The sequence below is a fragment of the Azolla caroliniana genome, unplaced genomic scaffold, assembly GCF_043228905.1.
Source record: "Azolla caroliniana isolate FFs.n. ecotype wild unplaced genomic scaffold, voAzoCaro1.0.p SCAF_18, whole genome shotgun sequence".
In the NCBI taxonomy this organism is placed as follows: domain Eukaryota; kingdom Viridiplantae; phylum Streptophyta; class Polypodiopsida; order Salviniales; family Salviniaceae; genus Azolla; species Azolla caroliniana.
The window spans coordinates 3,292,078-3,316,362 of record NW_028230453.1 but is presented as its reverse complement, the minus strand read 5'-3'; the positions used below and the strand labels follow the sequence as shown (position 1 = coordinate 3,316,362).

At 37.4% G+C, this 24,285-nt stretch overlaps 1 protein-coding gene across 2 annotated transcripts in view; it reads right to left on the bottom strand.

Annotated features, from left to right (window-relative positions):
- Positions 1 to 3,262: 3,262 nt before the first annotated feature.
- CCD1 (carotenoid cleavage dioxygenase 1) overlaps positions 3,263 to 24,285 on the bottom strand; it is a 35,756-nt gene continuing 14,733 nt past the window's right edge. Inside the window, exons 1-14 of one of the 2 annotated variants that reach the window (XM_087333877.1) lie at positions 7,953 to 8,252; positions 7,176 to 7,246; positions 7,082 to 7,096; positions 6,854 to 6,965; positions 6,661 to 6,760; positions 6,457 to 6,519; positions 6,255 to 6,365; positions 5,707 to 5,891; positions 5,446 to 5,581; positions 4,862 to 4,982; positions 4,474 to 4,575; positions 4,124 to 4,378; positions 3,872 to 3,983; positions 3,263 to 3,732 (exon numbers count right to left, since the gene is read on the bottom strand). In XM_087333877.1, coding sequence (XP_087190003.1) covers positions 3,709 to 3,732; positions 3,872 to 3,983; positions 4,124 to 4,378; positions 4,474 to 4,575; positions 4,862 to 4,982; positions 5,446 to 5,581; positions 5,707 to 5,891; positions 6,255 to 6,365; positions 6,457 to 6,519; positions 6,661 to 6,760; positions 6,854 to 6,965; positions 7,082 to 7,096; positions 7,176 to 7,246; positions 7,953 to 8,237 — 1,692 coding nt within the window. In that variant the 5' untranslated portion in view covers positions 8,238 to 8,252 and the 3' untranslated portion in view covers positions 3,263 to 3,708. Of the gene's footprint in view, positions 3,733 to 3,871; positions 3,984 to 4,123; positions 4,379 to 4,473; positions 4,576 to 4,861; positions 4,983 to 5,445; positions 5,582 to 5,706; positions 5,892 to 6,254; positions 6,366 to 6,456; positions 6,520 to 6,660; positions 6,761 to 6,853; positions 6,966 to 7,081; positions 7,097 to 7,175; positions 7,247 to 7,952; positions 8,253 to 24,285 lie in introns of those variants that run through there. The other variant, XM_087333878.1, reaches the window with a different exon arrangement.

Below are 24,285 nucleotides of genomic sequence, written 5' to 3'. Positions count from 1 at the left end.
AAACCGAACCGAGCCAATTGTCAATTGTTATGCACAATACAAGGGAATATAAGATATATTATTACTTACTTGGCTCCAATTGGGCAGGTCGGGGGGGGGTGGTGCTTGGGTACACGGGGTTTCGCTCTAAATATACTCGATTTGGCAAGACTCCTGGGTACACAAGATTCAGTGCTTAGCTTCTTCGAAGGCAGTATCACCGCAACAAGAAGCATCACCATTGTCGATCAATGCATGAATCGAGATGTTGTTGAAGGTAACAAGAACTTGTAAAACTAGGGGCCAACTCAAACATGGAACATACCATTGGTTGGTTTACCGAACCCTGTTGTATGTATAACTCCCCTACTACAATAGAGTCTCCTTGCATTTCCGAAAACCATTAGCGTTTGTTGCCTTTGCATGACCCTAGGTAGTAAACAAAGTGATGGATGTATCTTCACTCCCAACATGATTGTTTGTCTCAACATCAAGAGATTTCTTTGCAACCAAAAATGAACTATCAGGGTCATTGGCAAAGAATTCTTGACCATTATCACTTCATTCTAAGAATGACATCTCATTCTCCTCATTGCCTAATAGAGAGTTTGGGCGGATAACAAAGTACCAAAACCTCCATTACTACACCAACGCCAGTTTTTGTGCTCTCAATTTGTGATACTAGAATCTTTGCACGTCCCAACGAAACCACACTCTTTGTTTTCCATTGACTTCATCATGAACCTTCCATTTGGTCATGGAAAATTCTTATACGTAATTTGTAACACGGAATTGCTATGCGTAAAATTTAAATTATAGGTGAATTATAGGTGTGTGAAACAATTGCATCATTATCATAAATATAGGATATGAAAGGGTGGGAATTATGATTTGATTTGAAAGGACATGTCTCTTATATGTCAACTTTTGTAAACCTATATATATAAGCATGAGTAATACACCTTAATTATAATGCGAAAATCATTATATTGTAAAGGAGGACCTCGTCATCTATCCGTATATTAATTGTGTATGTGAGTAATTGGTTATTAACATTGTCATTAACTCTACGATGTAGTTAAGCAAAATGCAATGGTAGCCCTTTTGGTGACCATGATGAACCAGCAAACAATTGGTAGAAGAACCTAATGTATGTCATTAAATTGGCATATAGAAAATAGACTAGTTGAGATATGAGAAAATTCTTCAAAGATGACCAAAAAAGGCAAGTGGGGGCAATACAGAAGTGTCTATCTATCTCTCTCTCTCTCTCTTTTCTATATATAATTCGTATGGATAACACATTCTCTCTCTCTCTCTCTCTCTCTCTCTCTCTCTCTCTCTCTCTCTCTCCTTTTCTTTCATAAATAATGGCTTTCATTACGAAAGAAAAAAAACATCACCATGATTAACTACAAAGTATAGAACCCTTCTAGGGATCTAAATACTACTACGACCCCAAACTCAATGCCACCCTACATGCCAATTCAAATGACGAATATGATGATATGTGACATTGTAGAGTTCTCTCTCTCTCTCTCTCTCTCTCTCCCGCCTTGAAGGAGTTCAACCACGATCAAGAAGACATTGGTAAGGAGCTCCATGATGACTTTAAATTCAAGACATGACATGAAAGTTTGACTTCTAATCATCAAGGCTAGCACTTAATATAATATATCTTTTATACTCATGTCTTCCATGGCGGCAATATGATGACAAGGTGAGCAAAATTTTTGGTTTGGCATGTTCACAAATAGGCCCTTGGTTGGTTGGTAATAGATCCATAATTTTTTTGTGAAGTAGAAAAAGAAACACATAAAAAAGTGATTTGGGTTTTCAAAAATACAGCATCATAATATACAATACAAACATCTTCATATGGATGCCCAAGGAGAAAATAGCTAAAGAAAAAACCCAACTTCCACTCAATATACTACCATTTCCTAAAATGTTGTTCTAGACGTTGTTCACTAGCATTGACATTATGAAAATAAACCCTTGTGCAAATCCCTAGCCATAATACTACCTATAAGTGACAGATATTTGACAAACCGCTCATCCATAATCACAAAATGCACTACAATAGTTACTACATAAAGACAATATAACAAATTATTTGCACACAAAATGTAGCAAAAGTAAAAATTAAAATGTATTTTTATAAGGATACAATGCTATTTGCACTTGTCAAACTCCTTGAGTCACAAAACCACATCGTTACAAAATTTCAGAAAACGATGGTGTACTACACCGATGGCTGCAGAAATTGGAGTGGATATACGATGGCAGTACGTAGTACCGAGATGGTTGTTCCCCCCTCCCATTAGATGATAGAGGGGCGTGAATGACACAACAATCATGGAGAACAAACATGTGGGCTATTTAGTGTAAGATAAATAAGTGATGTAGCCCATATGGAAGTAGGTAATGTCTAAAGTTGTGTATTGTATGTCGTTTTAACTAATGGAGTATATTCTTCTTTGGAAAAAAAACCACATCGTTACAAGTGAAGAAGCAAATGTGGGTTGATCCATTTCTTATTTTAGTTTTTAACTATCCATCATCACATGAGTGATCCCAAATTGGGGACTCTTGAACATAAATGTGATCACTGCTGTTAAAACTTAAAAGTGATCACAATGCAATGTCATATTGCCATTCCACATGATCAGATAGTTCCCATATTAAATATAAATGAAAATTTGTATTTAGTAGTAGAGTACAATATGAAATGTTGTCAATGGTAGTAAATGCTATATACATGAATATTCAACCAAAGTGAAAGCATCTTGAATGGTAGTAAATGCTATTGACATTAAATATAATGTTCTCCTAGTTCAAATTAAAAATACATTCACTCACTTTTGCAAAACTTTATAACTAGTTAATTGATGAATATTCATGTTCTTTATAATGCATGCAGATCCTCAGCATAAAATAGCTTACACACACCATTGTTGGTAGCTGTAGTAAATTAACCAATCAACAACAAATTACTGATCATATTTTACTTGGGACACTTAAAATTTGGCTTTTGGTTTGTGTGGAAATTTTTCTGGCAATACCTTAGCAAGCCATTATTAGTGAGTGATTATTATTGCAATAATGATTACATTGTTTAAATTTGAAGCATGACTATCAATTTGTTGCTGTAAACACTTTGAATGCATGTATATATAAAATTACACATATGGACCTGATTACTAACACACTAGTAAGCAATAGTGAGAAATACTTGCATTCGTGATAATGTCTTAACAAGTACTGTAAAAGTCATCAAGGCTTTGGTAAAATCCATTATGTTCATATGAAGAAAATTGAAATAACATATGATTAAAATATAGTATTGTTTGGTTTAATTACATCAAGAGTCATTCAAGAAACAATTGACATAAATGTATGTTCCTTGATGACAAATCAAAGAGATATATGTACTAAAAATCCTTTTTTATCAAGTGCGCCCATTTTTTCCTTTCGGAAAGAATTGGATTAACCACCACCTCTTCTTTTTTGTATGGTGGACCATAATTATTTAGCTTCAAAAGTCAATCCGCATGTTCTTGCACCACTATTTTATTTCATCCAAGTATTCATTACCCAAGGCAAGAAAAAATACAGGTAAATATGTATGGGGTTTTTCTCCCCTAAAAGATTAGGTATAGGACCCGTCCTAACATTGTCTTCACGTATGATACACTTATCATTAATAGAATGCACAACTTTGCCATGTCACTTTTGTGATTGCAGTTGTTCCTGAAAAGAAACAAAGAAGAGTTTTTGGTTATTATATTGTATCACACAACCTTACAGAAATAATGGCTGCAAATATGTACACTGTACACTAGATTCCTCAGTTATGTAGAAACCATGTGCACATTTACAGATAGCTCACCTCACTGACAAAGAAGGCATGGAATCCATAGGGAACTCTATGTGGTATTTGAATAATACCGACCGGTTCTGATACCATAGTTTTTGCATCATAGATATGAGCACAAGAGGACCTACACAAAATCCCACAACATAGAAAACGGAGTTTGTTACAATGTAGGAGAGTTTGTCATACTCACTATTGCATTTGCTATATATCTAAAATAGAACATAAAAATAAGTCCATTCATTCTTAAGCAGCACTGTTCCATACCCAGTTGTTTCATCGTGCACAAAACAGATAAGGTAACCATCATCTTCGTCATTAGAGGCATCCTCAGATCGTGGTATGAACACAGCTTCGGATCCATATCTTCCGGGTCCAAACAAAATCACACCTTCCACATTCCCACCCACTTCAATTTTCTCTTTTCCTTCCAGTTGCGGCTCCTTCCAAAGGTTGAATTTGGCAAGGCCCTTCAGTTTCACATTATCTTCAAACATAGTGCAATATGCAAATTGTTGCTTTCTGGAGTCAATAATACAAATAAGAGCCTTCAAACTTGCACTGCTCGCATATGTCTCCTCACATCTCTCCTTGTAAACAAATATACTTCTAATTACCTCCCTATGTACTTCTCGTTCACACGAGGGAAGTCGACCGATGCCAAAGATAGTTGTTTTTGTGATGCCTGGCCTGTCTTCATATTAAACCTCATCTCATATCTACAAATCAGGCAGAATAAATAGTATTGGTTTTGATTGAAACCTAGATCTGTTTGATATATAAGTAGTAAAATCAACCTAAAACAAACTAGAGAAACATTAAATACATCAGTCAACAATACATTAAGAGACAAAGCATTATGTGAAAAACATTTCCTTTATTCATCATATCAGAGATTTTCAGATATAGATTCACAAACTTATCTTAATAAGGTTCTACAATTCAAATGTATAAACATGACAGTGTAATGATAAAGTTTGTGCTTTGCAACATTAAAACACTTACAGTTGGTTGATAGATGGTTTAAAGCTCTCCTTGATGGGGCCCCCAGCAACTTCTAAATCAACCTCTGCAATGCGGCACGTGTATAGAACCACATCATCGTCACCTTCTTCCCACGCATTGACTGAATTTGATCCACAATGAATTCCACAATGTCAAATCTTATGGATTATTCTCTCTATATAGATACTGATTTCTCATGAGCATCAGAGATTTTAAAATCATCTTGACCTAAACAAAAAATCAAATGCCACTCTTTTCATGTAAAAGTAAATGTTCCTAGAATAGCATCATATATTTTAAAACCATCTAGCCAACAATCAAAGTTCCCATTTTCTTGTGGAAAACCAGTAAACCTTTCTAATTTTAATCAGTTGTCTTTTATACCCTGAGTTTATGGTACGCGAGACTAGAGAATTTAGCATATTTCTTTGGTGATCTATATCCCAATCTTGGTGGCACGTAGTAAAAGAATTGCAAAGAGCCAAAAATATCAACACGAAATATATGAGAAACATGCATCGATGCATGATAGGTGAGTAAAAGCAATATTGAAATCTCAAGTCTAAAGGAGATGAATAATTTACCATTATGAAATACATAGCATGTGGGCAATTCAAACCACTTGATTGCAGATTCATTTTTGGCATACCGTGGAAGAATTCCTATCCTTACAGGTTTTGAACCATCAAACTCGAATATCGAATTTCCTTTCATCATTGCCTGCATCATTATCATTGACAAAACTTCCCATAGTTTTGAGCCAAAATACATATACAGACACATAGAAAAGGAGAATGGCAGAAATGTGTTGAATGACTAGATCAAATAAAGAAGTATATTTTCACCTTTGGTTTGAAATATAGAGGCATATCCATGAATATGGCGTATTGTTCTGTAATGGCAAAGTCGTGCATCATTATCGGTCCTGACATTGTGATAGTGACTTCATCTTGCATAACCCCATCTTTTGATACCACTCTATAGGTACAATACGGAGGTTGAAACTGGTAGCCAAATGTGAACAACTCCCCTGAGATAAGATGAAGAAAGCATAACATGGTATCATTGCAGGTCAACTGATTGGAGAACCAGGAACTGTGAGCTCCGTGAAAATACATGCCCCACAGCTATATGCATTGGAAAATCAACAGTTTACCTTGAAAAATGATGGGGGGTTGGGGAATTCTTCTATGCAATTAATTTACATTAAATGACTAAATATCATCTTTTAAACTCCCATAGATCAAAACCTGTAATTTAATGTGATACATGGTAAAATCATAACTTGCATTCTCATGGCAATACCCAAATATATCTCCAATGTGATCTTATTAAATGCCTAGTTCAAGCACTCGTGACAATTAAGACTTCATGGTATTCTTCCACAAAGTACCTGTAACTGGATCGACTTTTGGGTGGGCCGTGAATGGATGTGTTAACCGCTTTTCGTAGTCCATAAGCCCAATTGTTTGAAGGTCTCCATCCTCCAAAACTTTTATAACATCTACAAGGCAAATTAAATTTTATCTCTAGGAGTAAAAGATTTAACTCCTCCCTTTTGTGTAGGGCGGAAAAGGAAAACTAAAAGATTTTACATGGCTTGTCAGCTTCATTAAGAGCCAAAACTCTCCCATCGTGATATACCATTGCAGTATTGCCTGAAACATGATGAAATAAGATCCCACATGAAAGTTCTTTTATTACAATGTTAGGTAGAGCTAATATAATATACAAACATGGAAAAATGCACAGAAACAAAAGACCAAGTTTATACATGGGTATATGAAATGGACTGTTACCTACGCTCATTCCTTGAGAAATATCTATCACCTTCCATTTGCACCGTAGGGAGAAAATCATTCCTGCCAAGGCCCCGAACATTCCTTTCATGTCTCCGATCTCCAGATAAATAATCAGTGTAAGTGGATGTCAGATACCAGTCAGTTATATTGTCATAAGAAATGTGAATGAAATCATGTATTGATTCCTTACCTTGAGGAATTTGGCAGCTCCATGGTAGTCTTCTTGCTTCAATCGAGATGTCTCAACATACCGACAGACATATACAGCTTTTCCATCCTTCATCTTTAAGCCATGCATCATTCTTTCAAATGATAAATTGCAATACATAATAACATATGAGCACGACGCATGAGCTATTTGCCCGTTCAGGGCATATATAAGTACTAATAATGAGAAAAAGAAAGCATTGGTGCATACCCATCTCCATCAAACCTGCAAAAAGGGTTCCAATCAGTTGTAAAACCATGGCCCTTTTTCAACATAAACTATGACTGACTAGAGTAGGTTATACCAATGATATCCTGCGGTAGGCTTGTGCTTTGGGTTGGGTCCAATGCGGACAAATTCACCATTCAAGCAGCTCTTTAAAGGAAAAAAACAAATTAACAAGAAAGGAGATTTCCAAAGTAGGACCTTTTGCAATGAGGCGATATAAGACCCAAAGAAAATTAAATCAAAACAGAGATAGGACATTATTGACTGTGATGAAGTAAACATTGTTGAAGCAAATATCTTTAGGGAGATGCAGCCAAAAGACAGCAAATATCTTTAGGATTTATGGACATAACACATGCTAGAAGTTAGAATAGAGACATGATACGATATGCGTAAACAAGGGAGACACATGCATGCATGAGGAGGTAAACTTATGATTCAAAACCAGCGTTGGACGGATACAGAGCGTTACGAAGTAAAGTTTACAGCACAGAACATACTTAGGACATACACCAAAACATGATGAAACATGGACAGAGGATTGAGGCCATGCAAAACAAAACAAAACAGAAAAGCATGATGAAACTTGAAAAACAATGCTGCAAAAAGAGAGCATATTGAGACAAGAATAGACCATGACGGCAGACTTCGGATAAATTGAAAATAAAATGAATAATACAAAGAAAACAAAGGATTACATAGAGAGAGAGAAAGATATATTAACGTCTTCTAAGACCAAAATTGGCCCATGAGACAATTGGTTTACAACAAAAATGGGGTATTTACCCATTCATCGAAAGTAAAAAGAAAAGAAAATAGAGCTTAAGCTAAACAGTTCTAAAGAAAGATGTACCGGTATGGTTCCAGTGACAGGGAGGTAAGGCGTGGGAGCTTTCTGCTCAGGAACAGGTGCAAAGTTGCCTTGAAGGAAGTGGAGAGGTTTAGAAGCATCAGGGTAGAAAGACCAAATCACAGCTCTCTCGAAAGCATCGATCAAGCGAGCCACAACAGAGCTTCTCTTATAATTCTTCTTATCACTGCTATCGCTGTGGAATGCATGATTGCCATTGATGTGATCAACCGCAATTCCACCGTTGTTGCTACACTCTTCTTGCACATACGGGGAGGATTTGGCCATGGATGGATGGATGAGGGAGGGAGGAAGCAGGAGAAAGAGAGGGAATCAGTCTGTCAGTCTATCTTTTTCTTTTCTTTTCTTCGTCTTACATATACATATATACATATATGATATATATATATATATATATATATGTAGCTCTGTTGCATATTGCTTATGTATGTATGTTATGTGATAAGGGAGCTGCAAACGTGTTCATGTCCACATGCTCTGTTTCTCTGTATAGAAAATCTCTTGTTTAAGGCACTTAAAATTTTCTCCTCGTCTCAATTATATATATATATATATATGTATATATATATATATATATATCTATGTATAATACATACATTAATACATATTCTACATCAATTCTGCTCCTGTAAAGGATGTTGGTCTGTCTTGTCTTTCTTCTTCCTTCGTGCGGGGTCCTCCATGCAAATCGCAAGGTGGTGCTCTCGCGATAAAGAATGTGAATTATCATGATACATGTGACAAAGAGAAAGACACCTAGAGAAAAGAAAGATATATATATCTATATATCTATATACCTATATATTAACGTCTTTTAAGACCAAATTTGGCACATGAGAGAGTGTGTGAGTTGAGTCGGATGCAATTTGTCACATACTCCATGACCTATTGATGGACGGCACTGACTTTTGCAACCACCTGACTCCATCAAAACCCCTTGACTTCTTTTTTTATAATCTTCATAACTCCTCTAAATAAAACATTGAGTCGTCTGGCTCCATTCAACATCTAGCATGTCAATGCTTGCATTCGTCCCCACTCTTAACTTGAATACATCGTGCATGTCAAATCTTGCACTCGTCCCGCTATTAACCTGAATAACATATTGGTGTTGATGGAGAGCCATGTACCCCTTGGAAAATGGACTCCAACAGACGTGTTCGACTTCTCGTTTCCCCCATGACATAGATAGCATTTTTGTTGTCAAAATGTAGGAAGTAGGTAGGCTATGTCAAAACATAATAGATACACGTCATGGATGACTTACCCCCCATAATATCTTATACATTAGATACAACAAAGCAAATCCTAGGCTTGCACGGAAATCCTTCAAAAAACATAAATCTATTGATTATTGGTACTCATCTTAAGTGAACTTGAATGTAGTCCAAGTCTGTAACGTATTTGCATGGTAGCCCGCGTGTGCCATGGTTTTAAGATAACTATGTTGTTGAAAGGAAGCAAGAAACTCAAATATATTAGCATTTTTCAAGAGGCCATTAGTCTTTAAAACCAAACAAGGGATTACAATGATTGAAAAAAATGCACGCTTTTCGGAAGATGCTGAACAATTTGAAACCCCACAAAACGCGACTTAAAAAAATGAAAAGTTTAATGAGCTCAAGTGACTAAAATGTTTTGAAAGTGAACTTTACACTAATATAATAAATTGTGTTTTTCTAACCTCTTGATGGACTATACGTGCATTTAGTGTTGACCACATACAACAATGTTTTATCACACATTAAGATGTGAAGCTAGATCCATTACTAGTTAGTATTTGAAGCATATATTTTCGTGAAATGCCAATTGAAATTGCATGATGCACAGTAATAACGTCGTTGTATTTACTTACACAAGTTTTTGTTTTTTGTTTCTATGCTGTGGACTACTTATACTTTCAATTTTCTAAATTATCCTCTCCCATGAATGCACACGACGAATACATATCCGGATGCATAAAATTGTGTTTGTAAAAATAAAAAAAGAGAGTTCATAAACTCCCTCCTTTTTAGTCTCCTAGGTATAAAAAAGGGAACTTGTCAATAAAAAGGGAACTTGATATTAATAATATTTCTATAATAGAGTAAAAAAGTATTCGTTTTATTTAAAAATAAAATAAAGGTTCATTAATTCCCCACTTTTTACTCTCCCAAAAATTTTGGATATTTTTATCTAACGTTAAAAAGTGGGCTTGACATTAATTATATTTTTATAATAGATATAAAAAATATTAGGTTAAACCTAATAAAAATATTAGGTTTGCAGCCATTCCAATGACGTGGTTATTGCCCGTTTGCGCTTTTGGCAGAAATGGCGGAACACGCCTATGGTGACACAAGGAGGAAATGGCCCGAGGTGGAACTACTAGCCCCCATGCTGGCTGTTTCCGACTCACTTACCACCCTCCCTTCACTGTCGACCCCAGGAGTTGTCTCCTACTAGCCATCATTGAAGGGCATTGTTTTTAGCTATAGGTACTCACATTAAGTAGTCAGTCCGAAAGGTGATGTAACTAGTCTCATTTTCTTGAACTTGATTGGAGGGAAATTCCCCGATCTATGTATAAGCCTCCTTGTAAAGTCTCTTTGTAATAATCCTTCCTAACTAATGGGAAAGTAGCTTCATTTTGGAAGAAAAAAAAAAGGTTCATAAACTCTCGCTTTTTTTATTTGACAATAAAAAGAAGACTTTACACTAATCACACTTTTATAATCTATAATTGAGTGATTGTTCTTGTTTTAGTGAATTAATTAATTGTTATTATGTAAATTTATTTTGCAAAACGCTTGATATTACGAATATCATGCATGTGTCAATCTATGATTATAATTTATAATATATGTAGTGAGATATTATGAGAAAATATAGTTGTGTTGTGACATGTTGTATGATGTGTCTTCTTCTTCTCATTATATATCTTCTTCTTAGTACATGCTCATGCTTTTTCCATGTCTTCATTGTTTGCTTTCTTCTAGTATTGAAAAATTACTTGTTTGCTTGTTGCCCGGATTCCTGTGCATTCTCGTTGTACAAGCGCTTGTGATCGTTTAACACCTAAACGAAATCAACATGTTGTTTATCTTAATCTTCACAATAAACATTGATCCTTTAACAGCTCTTGTAACCACATATATGTGTCCATTTTTGGCAACAAGCTATTTTGTATGTATTTGAAAGTAACATAACATCTAGTAATTCTATTATGAATGAATGAGTGGACATCGTGCTAATGAATGAATCACACATATATGTGGTTACACGAGCTGTTCAAGTGTTCAATAGAAAATTCATCCTGATCCTAAAGCACAACCAAACTTGTGTAGGTCACATTGCCATTCAATTCCACGTGTGTTGTGTGTCGCTTATGATGATTCGAAATTTTATGTTTCTAAAGCATATTTATGCTATGATGTGACAAAAAGTTATGTGTTTTTTTTTCCAAAATGAAGCTACTTTCCCATTAGTTAGGAAGGATTATTACAAAGAGACTATACAAGGAGGCTTATACACAATTCGGGGAGTTACCCTCCGACCAAGTTCAAGAAAATGAGATTACGTACATAGTCTTTCGAACTGACTACTTAATGTAAGTAGATACCTATAGCTAAAAGCGGTGCCCTTCCATGTCGTCCAGTACTAGCCGACTCCTGGGCCTACAACGAAGGGAGGGTGAGTAGGAAACAGGCAGCGTGGGGGCTGGTAATTCCACCTCAGGGCACTTCCTCGTGTCACCATGGGTGTGTTCCGCCATTTCTTTCAGAAGCGCAAACAGGTAGTGTTACGGGCATGACCATATAATATCTCGTGGTCAAAATTTACCGTAGTATTCTATACTCGTGGATAAGTGTGAGGGTTAAATGAGAGTGTAAAGAAGGGGAGGATTACTTTTAATCCTCGGGATTGAGACAACCCATTAGGACAAGTGTGAACTTGCTTGGGGGCCTTGGGTATCATTATAAATAAGAGGCCTAGCTACCCTCATTTCATCATCTTGTTAACTACGTCGAGACTCTGTCTTGTGGTGGATCAACTCTTGTAGCGAGCGCGCCAGCACCAGGTACGACTCGACGCCACGACAGTGGTATGGGAAGCCGATCGAGGCTCGAGTCCATCTCGATCCCTTCGCTCGGGGGTGATCGGGTGGATCGGCACCCTTCTTTCTCTCCTCCGTTTTATCTATCTATCTATATTCTATCCTTATCTAATGCTTACATTAGTCTATGTCTCTAACAATTGGTATCAGAGCTCATTTTCTAATGTTTCTTTTTTGTTCTTGATTGATGGCGATCGATCTATGTGCGGTCGACCTTCATGCAGACAAGGATTAACAAAGGAACTTCGGTAATCTTTCTTGTTTTTTCTATTCTTTCTTTTCCCAATCTAATCATGTGTATGGTTAATATGTAGATTTTTTTCATTAATTCAATGATGTTGTAGTGATAATTCATTGGTTGTATAAAACGTTTACATATGTGTATGAGGTCAATACCTCATTTGACATATATTGAATATGTGATGAGTGTCGTATGCGCACGAGGTTAATACCTCAATTGTGTATTACGTTCACAAACATATGTTACGTTTGCGTATGAGGTCAATACCTTGATTCGTTGTAAATGATATGTGTTTGGTCTCGTATGCATAAGAGGTCAATACCTCAATTGCATATTACGATTAACCCTTATTTCTGGATATCTCGTGTGTGTAGAGGTATATATCTCGATTATGTCATTTTTGGCTATTAAATATAACGATTTGTTTAATATAGGCATATGTGGTCACATGTATACGTAGTTGATTGTATATATGTGATAATATACATATGTGTATATAAGTTATTACGTGATTTTAAATCGAATGTTTTCCTTTTCGGGGAAAGGATCCTGGTAGCCGTCCTCACATTTTTGTGAGAATAGCATTGTCACCATCCCTTTTTTCAACAATTTTTTATTGTTGAAATCCCCGTTGGTGACTTCGATATTTCGTTACATAAAGAAATGCCTATAGCCATAATGATGTTGAGTACGTAGGGCTTGACCCACTTCATGTGAGGTTGCTCCTATGACACACATATCCAACATCCCTCCCTCATTACATGGATACGATGCCACCATGAGATCATTCTTACGAGAGATATTCGTAATGACGTGACCATGTGATGGGCCACGTGGGCCTACTACGAAAAGAGGGCTCATTTGGCTTGACCATTAGGTTGCACTTTGGCGTATGCCATTGTAATTACAAGACTTGAGGTTAGGTAACGTACCAACATATTTTGTGGTAAACGAGGGGGAAATAAGGACTCTAGACATATATGTTTCTTTTAAAAAAACATATATGGGCAAATGCCTTGCATATCTCTTACACGCATGAAACATTAAACATTCAAAGAAGAACAATCTACTTGGTTGGCTCAAGTGTTTAATGTATTTGTTCTCAAGGTCTCGAGTTCAAATATGATCAAGACCATACAACATCGTTGATACATATGACTATAACACATGTTTAGACTTGAGGTCTAAGTGCACTTCCGGGTCCTCGTAATAGGACTTAAAGAGCCGAAACCACATATGTGGGCACCGAAACATAGTTTATTGTTAACATTTTTTTCGTGTATAAACTATTCATGACGCGAACATACATGGTTGAGCCTCGGGGAGTCTCCATGAAAAAATCGATATAGAGATTAGGGAAAGCCATGAATTTGTCACCCCCATGGTTTTTAAAACACCTTTGTGTTACCATAGTAACCTGATCTTGAACCTCATCTCATACGTCTAGAGGGGTATTGACGTGAGATCATGATATCGATTAATGTTTGCCCATGATATGTTTACATCACGACATGATGTTATGACTATCTCTCTGACCTTATCCTATTTCTTTTCCAGAAATAATCATTTAATGGCTCAAAATAATGACTCGATGTCATCCGCTCAAGCGGAAGGAACTCAAGGAAATCCTCCTGGACAAATGTCCATTGAGATGTATTTTTCGCAAATAACCCAATACATTAGTTTCACTGCTCAACAGATGACCGAACTTCGGCAATCTCAAAGTGCTCTTGAGGCACGTGTCATTACTTTACAACCTGAGACTAATAGACCTGATGAGCGATAGGGTAAACTATCATTTGTCGCTAAGCCATTTATGAGAGAAAAAAAGGAAAGAACCGAAGAAGCAATCTGCACGTGGCTGGGCCGATGGGAGTCTCATTTTGAGCTCTATCCCACGCCAGATAGTACAAAGATTGCATATGTCGGCTGAGAACTAGGGGGTAAGGCCGCCTCCTGGTGGCGTGGGCTTCGTACTTTGGGGAAATTGCCCGATACCTGGACAGATTTTGTCACGGTTTTTAAGGGCCAAATTCTACAACCTCCCTCTCGAACCAAGGCAACTCAAGCTTTAATGAACCTCTCTAACAGGAAATTTTCTTCGCTAGAAGACTATGTCCACCATGCTAGAACCCAAATCCAAAAATCGGGTCTAGAAGGGGACAATTGGTTAATTGTTTTGTCAATGGCATCCCCAATTCGGACTATCATTAGATAGTGCATGATAAGGATCCAAAATCCTTCGAAGAGGCCATTGAAATAGTTCTTCGCTATCAACGCACTTCGAATAAGGACCACAACAAACCCAACGAAGTGCCCGGGACTAAGCAGTCGCAATTCGCTGGGAAACGCAAGACACCCAACGAATTCATGGATCGGGATTGTAAGCGACAACATCCTTTTTGTGTATTCTGCAAAAAGAAGGGTCATACCAAAGAGCAATGTCGAAAGCTCCAACAAAAAGAGCACGACAACAAAGCTAAAGCTGCAGACCATAAAGGTCAGATTCCTAATGTCCTTTAGGTCTATACACATCATTTAAGTAATTGTCAATGTTCTTTCCCTCACTATGTATTGGGTCCCAATGATTTACTACGTGCAAACGGGTATATCAATGGATGTCTCGTACAATTTTTATTTGATTCGGGAAGCTCACACAACTTTGTCAATGATCGTTTGGTTCAGATATGGGGAATCCAGCCCACCGTAAGTGATCACACCTACACGGTGCACTTGGTTGATGGAAGAGTACAATACATCAACGGGGTGATTCATTCATTAGGAATTTCTATTGATACTTATATAGAGGAAGTAGACTTCCATGTAATGAATCTTTGTACCACTGATGTAATACTAGGTTATCCCTGGTTTTATAATAAAAACTCTTCTTTATCTATTGTTTGGGTTCATCATTCAATAACTTTTGTACTGAACGATTGTACTCATTTTATTCAATGTGTCAAAAAACAATCCCTCTCGATTGTTTCCTCGTGTCCATCAATATTCAAGTTGTCTTGTTCTACTCTATTTTATTGTGTACTTGATCCGGACATTGACGTTTACAATATCGATAATGTCTCGGTTCAATTAACATATTTTGAACAACAACAACTTGATGAAAACTTAAATGATTTTTGTGATGTTTTTCCGAGTGAACTACCAGATGGGTTACCTCCTAAACGTAATATAGACCATCGTATAGATATTGTACCTGGCGTTGCACCAATAGGTATACCTCCTTATCGCTTAAGTCGATCCGAAGAGGATGAGGTATCTAAGCAACTCAAGGACTATTTACGAATGGGTTATATACGTTATAGTAAATCTCTATGAGGTGCACCAGTTCTCTTGGTTAAAAAGAAAGAGGGCATATGGTGTATGTGTATTAATTACCGACGCTTGAATAAAGTGACGATCAAGAATTTGTCTCCATTGCCTCAGGCTGATGATCTAATTGACCGTCTCTAGGGAGCTCGGTATTTTACGAAACTTGATCTACGTACTGGCTACTATCAAATTCGTATAAGTGAGGACGATGTTCCTAAAACGACATTTCGTACACGCTATGGCCATTATGAGTTTTTGGTTATGCCTTTTGGTTTGACCAATGCTCCGGGTACATTTCAACAAGAAATGAATGACATTTTCCGAGAACAACTTGGAAAATCTGTCGTTATTTTCTTGGATGATATTTTAGTTTATAGCCGTACATTAAAAGAACATGCTAAACATGTCCGCTTTGTTTTATAAACATTGCGTGACAAACAGTTTTATGCGAAGATCTCAAAATGTGAGTTCTTCAAGAAATCACTTACTTATCTTGGACATCTCATAACCGAATGAGGAGTTGAAATTGATCCTTCTCGCATCGAGAAAATCAAGCTTTGGCCCACTCTTCGGAATATTCGAGAAGTTCGATCATTCCTTGGTTTTGTCGGGTTTTTGTGAAAATCCCTTAGTAATTACTCCCAATTGACTACGTCGTTTATTGATCTTCTAAAAGGTCAAACGCGTAAGTCTACAAAACCTATTGTCTGGAATGCTACACTAGACCTCGCTTTTAAGGAACTTAAGGACCTAGTGTGCAAGGCTCCATCACTTCTTTTACCCGATCCATCAAAACTTTTTGAGGTTGAAATCGATGCAAGCGATTATGTTATAGGTGTTGTCTTATATCAAGATGGTAAACCAATAGCATTCGAGAGTAAGAAACTTGATTCTGCTCAATGTCGGTATACCGTTCAAGAAAAGGAATTATTTGCAGTTATACATGCGCTCAAAACATGACGCCATTATCTTTATGGAAATCACTTTGTGGTAACTACGGACCATGAGTCCTGGAAATATTTTTGTGACCAACCAGACCTGAAAGGTCGTAAGGCACGATGGGCTAATCTCATCCAGGACTTTGATTTTTCCATACGATATCGTAAAGGTTCCATGAACACTGTTGTTGGTGCACTAAATCGCATCCCTTAAGTTAACATGCTTAGCTTCACTGAAATAACATCAGATCTTTATTATCACCTTCGAGGAAAGTATCATGATGATTGTTATTTCGCAAAATACTAGGCAAGAGTTGAGTTTGGAACAGACACCACCACATCCTCAAAGGAATACTTCCACATTGCTAACGGTCTGCTCTACCATAATGGGAAGGTTTGTGTTCCAAATTTACCCGAGGTCAAAAAGAGGATTCTTTTTTAATGCCATGATGCACTCTCATCAGGGCACCCTGGATTACATCATACACTCGTTCTCATCTCCACTCAATTCTATTGCCAAAGATGCGCCCTGACATACATAGGTATGTGACTAAATGTCACCAATGTCAGGTTAACAAAGCCGAGCGACTTAAAGCTGCAGGACTTTTACATCCCTTGGACATTCCCAATAATAAGTGGGAAAGTATATCCATGGATTTTATTGTTAGCCTTCCTCGCACCCAAAAAGGTCATGATGCCATCTGGGTTGTGGTTGATAGACTAACTAAAATGGCCAAATTTATTGCTACTAAAACCACGGTAACAACTCCTGAATTGGCTTACCAATTTGTTGACGAGTTATTTTGTTTTTATGGGTTACCGATGGATATTGTGAGTGATCGAGATCCAAAATTTACTAGTGACTTCTGGACGCAAGTCTTTAAGAAGTTAGAAACTACGTTGAGCATGAGCTCCATGGATCATCCTCAATCCGATGGACAAATAGAACCAGTAAATCAAATTATTGAGGACATGCTTCGTGCATACGTTGGTGCAAAACCAACAAAATGGGAACGTTATCTCCCAATTTTGGAGTTTGCTTATAACAACTCCAAGCATACGTCGACAGGATATAATCCTTTTATGTTGATGTATGGTTTTCAGCCACGAGCCCCGATTGATGTTAATATACATCATGATGAGTTGCGAAGTATGCAAAACTTTCTTCGGGATATGCAAGATATGTTGCATATTGCACGAGATAATATAAAAACAGCTCAAGATAGAGCATGTTTTAATGCCGATCATAATAGGCAACCTCGTGTATTCAAACCTGGACTGAAGGTATTTTTACGTGTACCTCATAATTCTAAGACATTGTCTAAGGGTAAGTGCGCTAAGTTAGCCCCACAGTTTTGTGGACCTTTTCCAATCCTCAAACGCATTGGGTCATCATCCTCGTCTCGCTCTTCCAGATGGTGTTGAAATTCATCCAGTTTTTTCATGTGAGTCGTCTAAAAGAACTTCTAGGTTCTGGCGACAATACAGTTACAACTGAAACTTTGGTTACTTCTGAAGAATTATCTTCTAAACCACATGTACCAGAAAGAATTCTTGATATTAAAACAAAAAAATTACGTACTAAAGAAATCCGAGAATTTAAAATAAAATGGATGGATAAATCAATAAAAGATGCCACATAGGAACGCGAAAGTACTCTCAAAACTAACTTCCCTAACTTTCCATTGCAAGAGTGCAATGTTTTAAAGAGGGGGAGTATGTTACGGGCATGACCATATAATATCTCGTGGTCAGAATTTACCATAGTATTTTATACACGTGGATAAGTGTGAGGGTTAAACAAGAGTGTCAAGAAGGGGATGATTACTTTTAATCCTCGGGATTGAGACAACCCATTAGGCCAAGTGTGAACTTGCCTGGGGGCCTTGGGTATCACTATAAATAAGAGGCCTAACTACCCTCATTTCCTCATCTTGTTGACTACGTCGAGACTCTGTCTTGTGGTGGGTCAACTCTTGTAGCAGTGCGCCAACACCAGGTACGACTCGACGCCACGACGGTGGTATGGGATGCTGATCGAGGTTTGAGTCCATCTTGATCCCTTCGCTCGGGGGTGGTCGGGTGGATCGACACCCTTCTTTCTCTCTCTCCTTTCTTTCTATCTATCTCATGGTTGTTTACGTACCTGTATTTAACGTTTAAATACGTATAATACCTCATCATTTGTATAGTACATACTATACCTCAATGTTGTTCAGTCAAATATCATGTACAGTTGTCCAATGCGGTATTTAATGTATTTATAAAAAAATAGGTATAATACGTATTTATAAAGAAAATGTAAGTAAAACACTAACAAAAAGCAAAAGAAAAAAAAGATTTTAGTGAAAAAGAAGCCAAAGGAAGGAAGAAAGAAGAATAGAAGAGATGATGATGAAGAAGATGAAGAAGAAGAAGAGAGAAAAGAAGATATAAACCTGTCCTGAGTGTGATAATTGCAGAAGATAGAAGAAGAAGCAAAAGCAGAAAACGAAGAAAAGAGAAACCTATCATGAGTGTGATAATCGTAGACGATTCCTGAATCTATGAAGGCATAATTGTAAATAATTACAATTTGAAGTAGAACATCGCGATACACACTTACACTGATTTATAGAATAAGGGAATGCCAACATCCATATTACTATAGGTATTTTAGGATGTGAAATGTTCAAATGTCTTATATGCATTTTAGGATGTAGAACTATATTGTACATCACAAAATTGTGTAAACATAGATGTTTTTTACAAATATTATAGATATTTTTTAGAAAGGTAAATAATTTTCAAATTCTAGAAGTATTTAACGTACTATACGTAAAATACGTATTTTACGTACTTTACGTATTTTATAAGTATTTAACATATTAAGAAAACGTATTTAACGTATTTTTAAATTGGGAGGTATTATACGGGTATTAATATGTTAAATACGTTTGGTATCCGTACTATACCTAACAACCTTGAGATTCTATCTATATTCTATCCTTATCTAATGCTTACATTAGTCTATGTCTCTAACAGGTAGTGACCACATCCCGATAGGTTGTCCACTTTGCTCTTCACCTATTGAGACTTTGAGACACTGTCTGTGGGATTGCCCTCAAGCTCAAAAGGTATGGGATAGAGTGACCCGCCTCCTTGCGGCATGTGAAGTGGAAGGAACAACATCGTGGAGCGTTGCGGCATGGATCGATCACTCGGTTGATAGGTGGACGGACGCCTTCAATGCGGATAGTTGGTGTTATGTATGAACGAGAGGCAAAATCGTCAAGATCCGTTTTGAGAGAGGCTTGTACTCTGCATCCCTAGGTTCCTGGGAATTTGGATGTTAATCGCGGGCTTCACCCTGTGGTATGTATGGAAAGCACGTTGCCTAAAGGTCTTCCAATATCTGGTACAACCCCCCAGAGGAAGTGATCATGGATATATGGTTCGCGCTTATTAGTTGTCTACGAGGGCAATTGGAAAAGTAATGTGTTTTAACTTTGTTGGGATTTGGAAAACCTTCATATGCCACTTAAATCAATGCAAAGGCCTAATCTCATGTGGACCCACAATATAAATTGAAAATTGCATCCCTGTCAATTAGTTGTCACTTGAGTCCCTCCATGTGAAACATGCCATTTTTTCTACCCTCAAATTACCTAGGCACTTACGAAAATTTCATAATAGGTTTGTGTAGATTCACAATATGCCATATCCATTGAAGAGTCCTTATAGTGGACTTAATATCAAAATTTCAAACTCACAATATTTAGTTTACTAATCGATGGCTCAAACCAATGGTGCTAAGAAAACCTATATCAAATCCTTGTAATTTTGACTTGGTTATGAATAGGAAATTTCTACATTTGTGTGAACTTTAAACCCTTAGAAATTGACACGTTTATCCTAATTTTCATAATAAACATTGATCTAACCATTGATATGTCTCCATTTCTAGCAACAAGCTATTTTGTAATTGAAAGTAACATAACATTTACTAATTCTATTGTTTTAAACTTATTGCTTGTGGCTTGTGGCTTGTGGCTTTGATTGCACTTTTTTTTGTATTAATGATTACGTTGTCGTGATGTGAGGAGCGCACATGAGGAAATGAGTTAGAACAAGGATGCATACAGGATTGTTGAATAGGGCAGAAGTACAAAAAGAAGGTTCGAAACAAGACAAACTCAAAGATAACAAAAAGATATAATGCATTTGACAAGAGCTTACACGAAGAGTGGAAAGTTAGGGGTTTGAATGTTGTATAAACTACACGAGATCAACCATTAGTTTAGAAATAAACCATACATCGATAGGATGAATGAGAGAAATGCAAATGATTGGGCATGGTGATCAACATTTTTCTTGCGCCAGGTGCTTGAATTCCAGGTTAACACACAGAGAAACTCATCGTGCTGACATAATTTTTTTTTTCGAGGATCGCAACAAAAATTTCATATCTCAGATTCTGACCTTTGTGCAAGAATTTACGAAGATACGTAAAATTTCAGACGATGCCTGAAGAGGAGAGGATAACATTGTAGCTTTCAACTATTTTCCAAAATTTGAGCCATCAACTCAAAGTAACCTTCAAGTCAAAGGCTACCTTCGACTCTAGCCTTCGATTGAAGGTTACCTTTGACTCTGTTAGCTGCTGCCATGATGTCGTATGTTGCCGCATATTGCTTCCTTCAATGTTGTTGTCTTTGCACATCTTCTCCAAGTCGGTTGTTCTTGTTGTTGGCCATCATATCTCATCTGCCATCACCACCACTGCTTTCACTCACATCAAAACCTATACATTAACACATAATCATATGTTCATTTAATTGTACGAAGAACATACCTAATGATGGGTAACAGTTAAAATCTTGTGTGTGTGTATAGGGAATATGCAGACAACAGGGAAAACGCAGGTCGTGTGTGGCGCGAGCAGCGCAACCACATCGACAGGTGCTCCTACCACGAGCAGGAGATCGACTGCGGGTCAGCCACATAGTTCTTCTGCGGCTGGACCTTATACGCGAGCAGGGGAGTCCGGTGCACCCCCCCAACTTTCGCCTCATCTGTGTGATGAGTCAGTCGGCCTTGCATTGTCAGAGGAGGATAGGGCTACTGTTTTGGCTGAGGTAAGTAGATTGGAAGTTTTTTCATTGGTCGTGCAGGTTCAGGGCTCGCGAATGAATAGATCGGAACTCCGTCATACATTGTACGCTGCTTTCTCGGAGGAAGCGGATAGCATTCTCGACATTCAATTCATGTCTCGCGGATGTTATCATGTGGAATTCGCGACTGAGGAGTCCGTTAACAAGCTATTAATGATTAAGGAGGCAGGAGTCGAAGGATCAAGAGGCTAGCATGGTTTTCACCGCAATATTTCCCGGTTTGAGGAAGGAGTGGAGGAATGTATTGCCTTGCATTGGGGCTTTGCTAGGTAAGGTGATTGCCACGCGTGATGGACAGGCACATGGGACAGATAGAATGGGAGGGGTACCAGCTGTTAGGTTGATCGCACCAAGATCCGTTCGTCTACCGGCAACTATATCCTTACCAAATTTACTTTTAAACAAACCACCGGTTGTGCAAAACGTATATTATCAAGGACTGCCTGATCAATGTTTTTTGTGTCGTCAATTTGGTCATTTAGGTCGAGATTGTCAGAAGCGTCGTACGTACAAGGAGGCCCAACCACCGAATCGACCAGATGTTAATTATGATGGCTGGTTTACAGTTTCTAATAAACATGTTTTTAAACCGTCTAAGACGACGGTTAATCCAATGTTAGTACTTGAAGCTAATCCGTATCAGTCTTTGCAGGAGGTGGAAAAAGACGCGGGGATTAATACAAAGGAGGTGGGGTTTGTCATTCCAAACTTCACAAAAGAGGAGCGGGTGGAACAAAAGTCGCAAGACATAATTTTGAAGGAGGTGGAAAAGGATGCGAGTAATGTTAAAATGGTACAACCTACGGTGGCACAAAAGTCCAAGAACGTCATTGAACAGGTACAACCTTTGGAATTGGTTAATAAAGTTAATAATCAACTAAATAAGGGTAAACAACAGGTTGTTGATCATGTACAACATTTGGATAAGCCTTTAAGCCTGTCTGATTTTCAACAAACTGAAGTGGGTAAGCTAGACATTGCCGATGTTGACATGAATTGTGTAGTTGCCTTCACTGGAGTAGATAGGTCTACTGATAGGGTAGATAAACACATGCCAGTGCGGTCACATAAGTTGATAGGGAAAGACATATGGTCTAATAGAAGACAATTACGAGCCTCAGAGGATGGAAGAAAGGGTAGAGATGTTGCACTCGCCGAAAGGAGAATAGGGGGAAACAATATGAATGATGGATAGGTTAAATATTATATCATGGAATGTTCGAGGTTTAGGAGGTAGTAATTGTGGTAAAGTAAGGAGTGTTTTCCGTCGTCAGTTGAAGAAGTCTTTGGTAGGTAGAATTGATGTTCTTTTGATTCAAGAACATCATTTAAATGAACAACGGATTCGGAAATATGGAAATTTGTTGCCAGGTAAATGGAGGCAGCTTTGGGTGCCTGCACTTGGGGTTAATAGGCTGAAAGCTGGACTATGTATAGCAATAAACGATACCTGTTTGCTCAATTTTTTACATTATGGAGTCTTGTCCTGTAGTCGAGGTCAATATGCAATTTTTCAAATAGGTTTGAAGAAGTGGGGTTTATTGAATATTTATGCTCCGAATAATGCAAAAGATAGAATGATACTGTGGAAAAGCATAATTTCACAGTTACCCACTGTGGATCATTGGGCAATTGCAGGTGATTTTAATATGGTAGAGGATGTGAGTGATAGGGTAGGAGGAACGTCACAAACAGTGGCTGGTTCAGAATTATATGAATGGGAACGACTGATTTTTGCTTTAGGATTAATGGATGTGTGGCATGTATCTTCCTTTGTAAGGCTACAGGATTCTTTAGAGTACTCCAGATCAAATAGAAGTGAGGTTCATACTAATTTGTCTAGGTTAGATAGATTTTATGCCGATAAGTTTATATGGGACAAAGGAGGCTCCATTGGAATTTTACCTTCATTTTCCTTTTCTGATCATGCACCTCTTCGTATAATTATAGTTCTACAGGAACAATATAAAACTTCTAGGTTTCGAATTCCGAATCATGTGTTTCTGCGACAAGATTGTGTTTGTATTGTACATAATATTTGGAATAAGTATGTCTATTCGCATGATTGTGCAGTATCCAGTGTTCAAAATGCTATTAGGGAAATACAACAATTTTTCCACTATAAGGCCAAACAAGTAGTTCACTCATCTTTCACAAAAATAGGAAGACTTCGTAGGGGATTGAGGTCCTTACAACATTTGCAAGAGAAAAGGCCGTATTCGACTTATATAAGGTCTAGGGTGATACAAGTAGGAAACCAAATATTAGAATTACAAAAGGTTTCCGCAGAATTTACTTACCATAATATAGCATCTGAATGGGCAGAGTCAGGAGATAAAGTAAATAAAATGTTTTTTAAAATGCATAATTTCCATAAGTCTACGGCTAGGATTTCCCAGTTAAAATGTCCAGATGGCTCTTTCACCAATGATGCTAGTCAGATGCGGCAAATAGCCTCTGAATATTATGATAATTTGTTGAAGGCTCAATCCTTTTCTATTGGCGATTTAGCTAAAAGAGATATTATATGGTCCAGAATTCAACATAAAGTGCCTGTTCA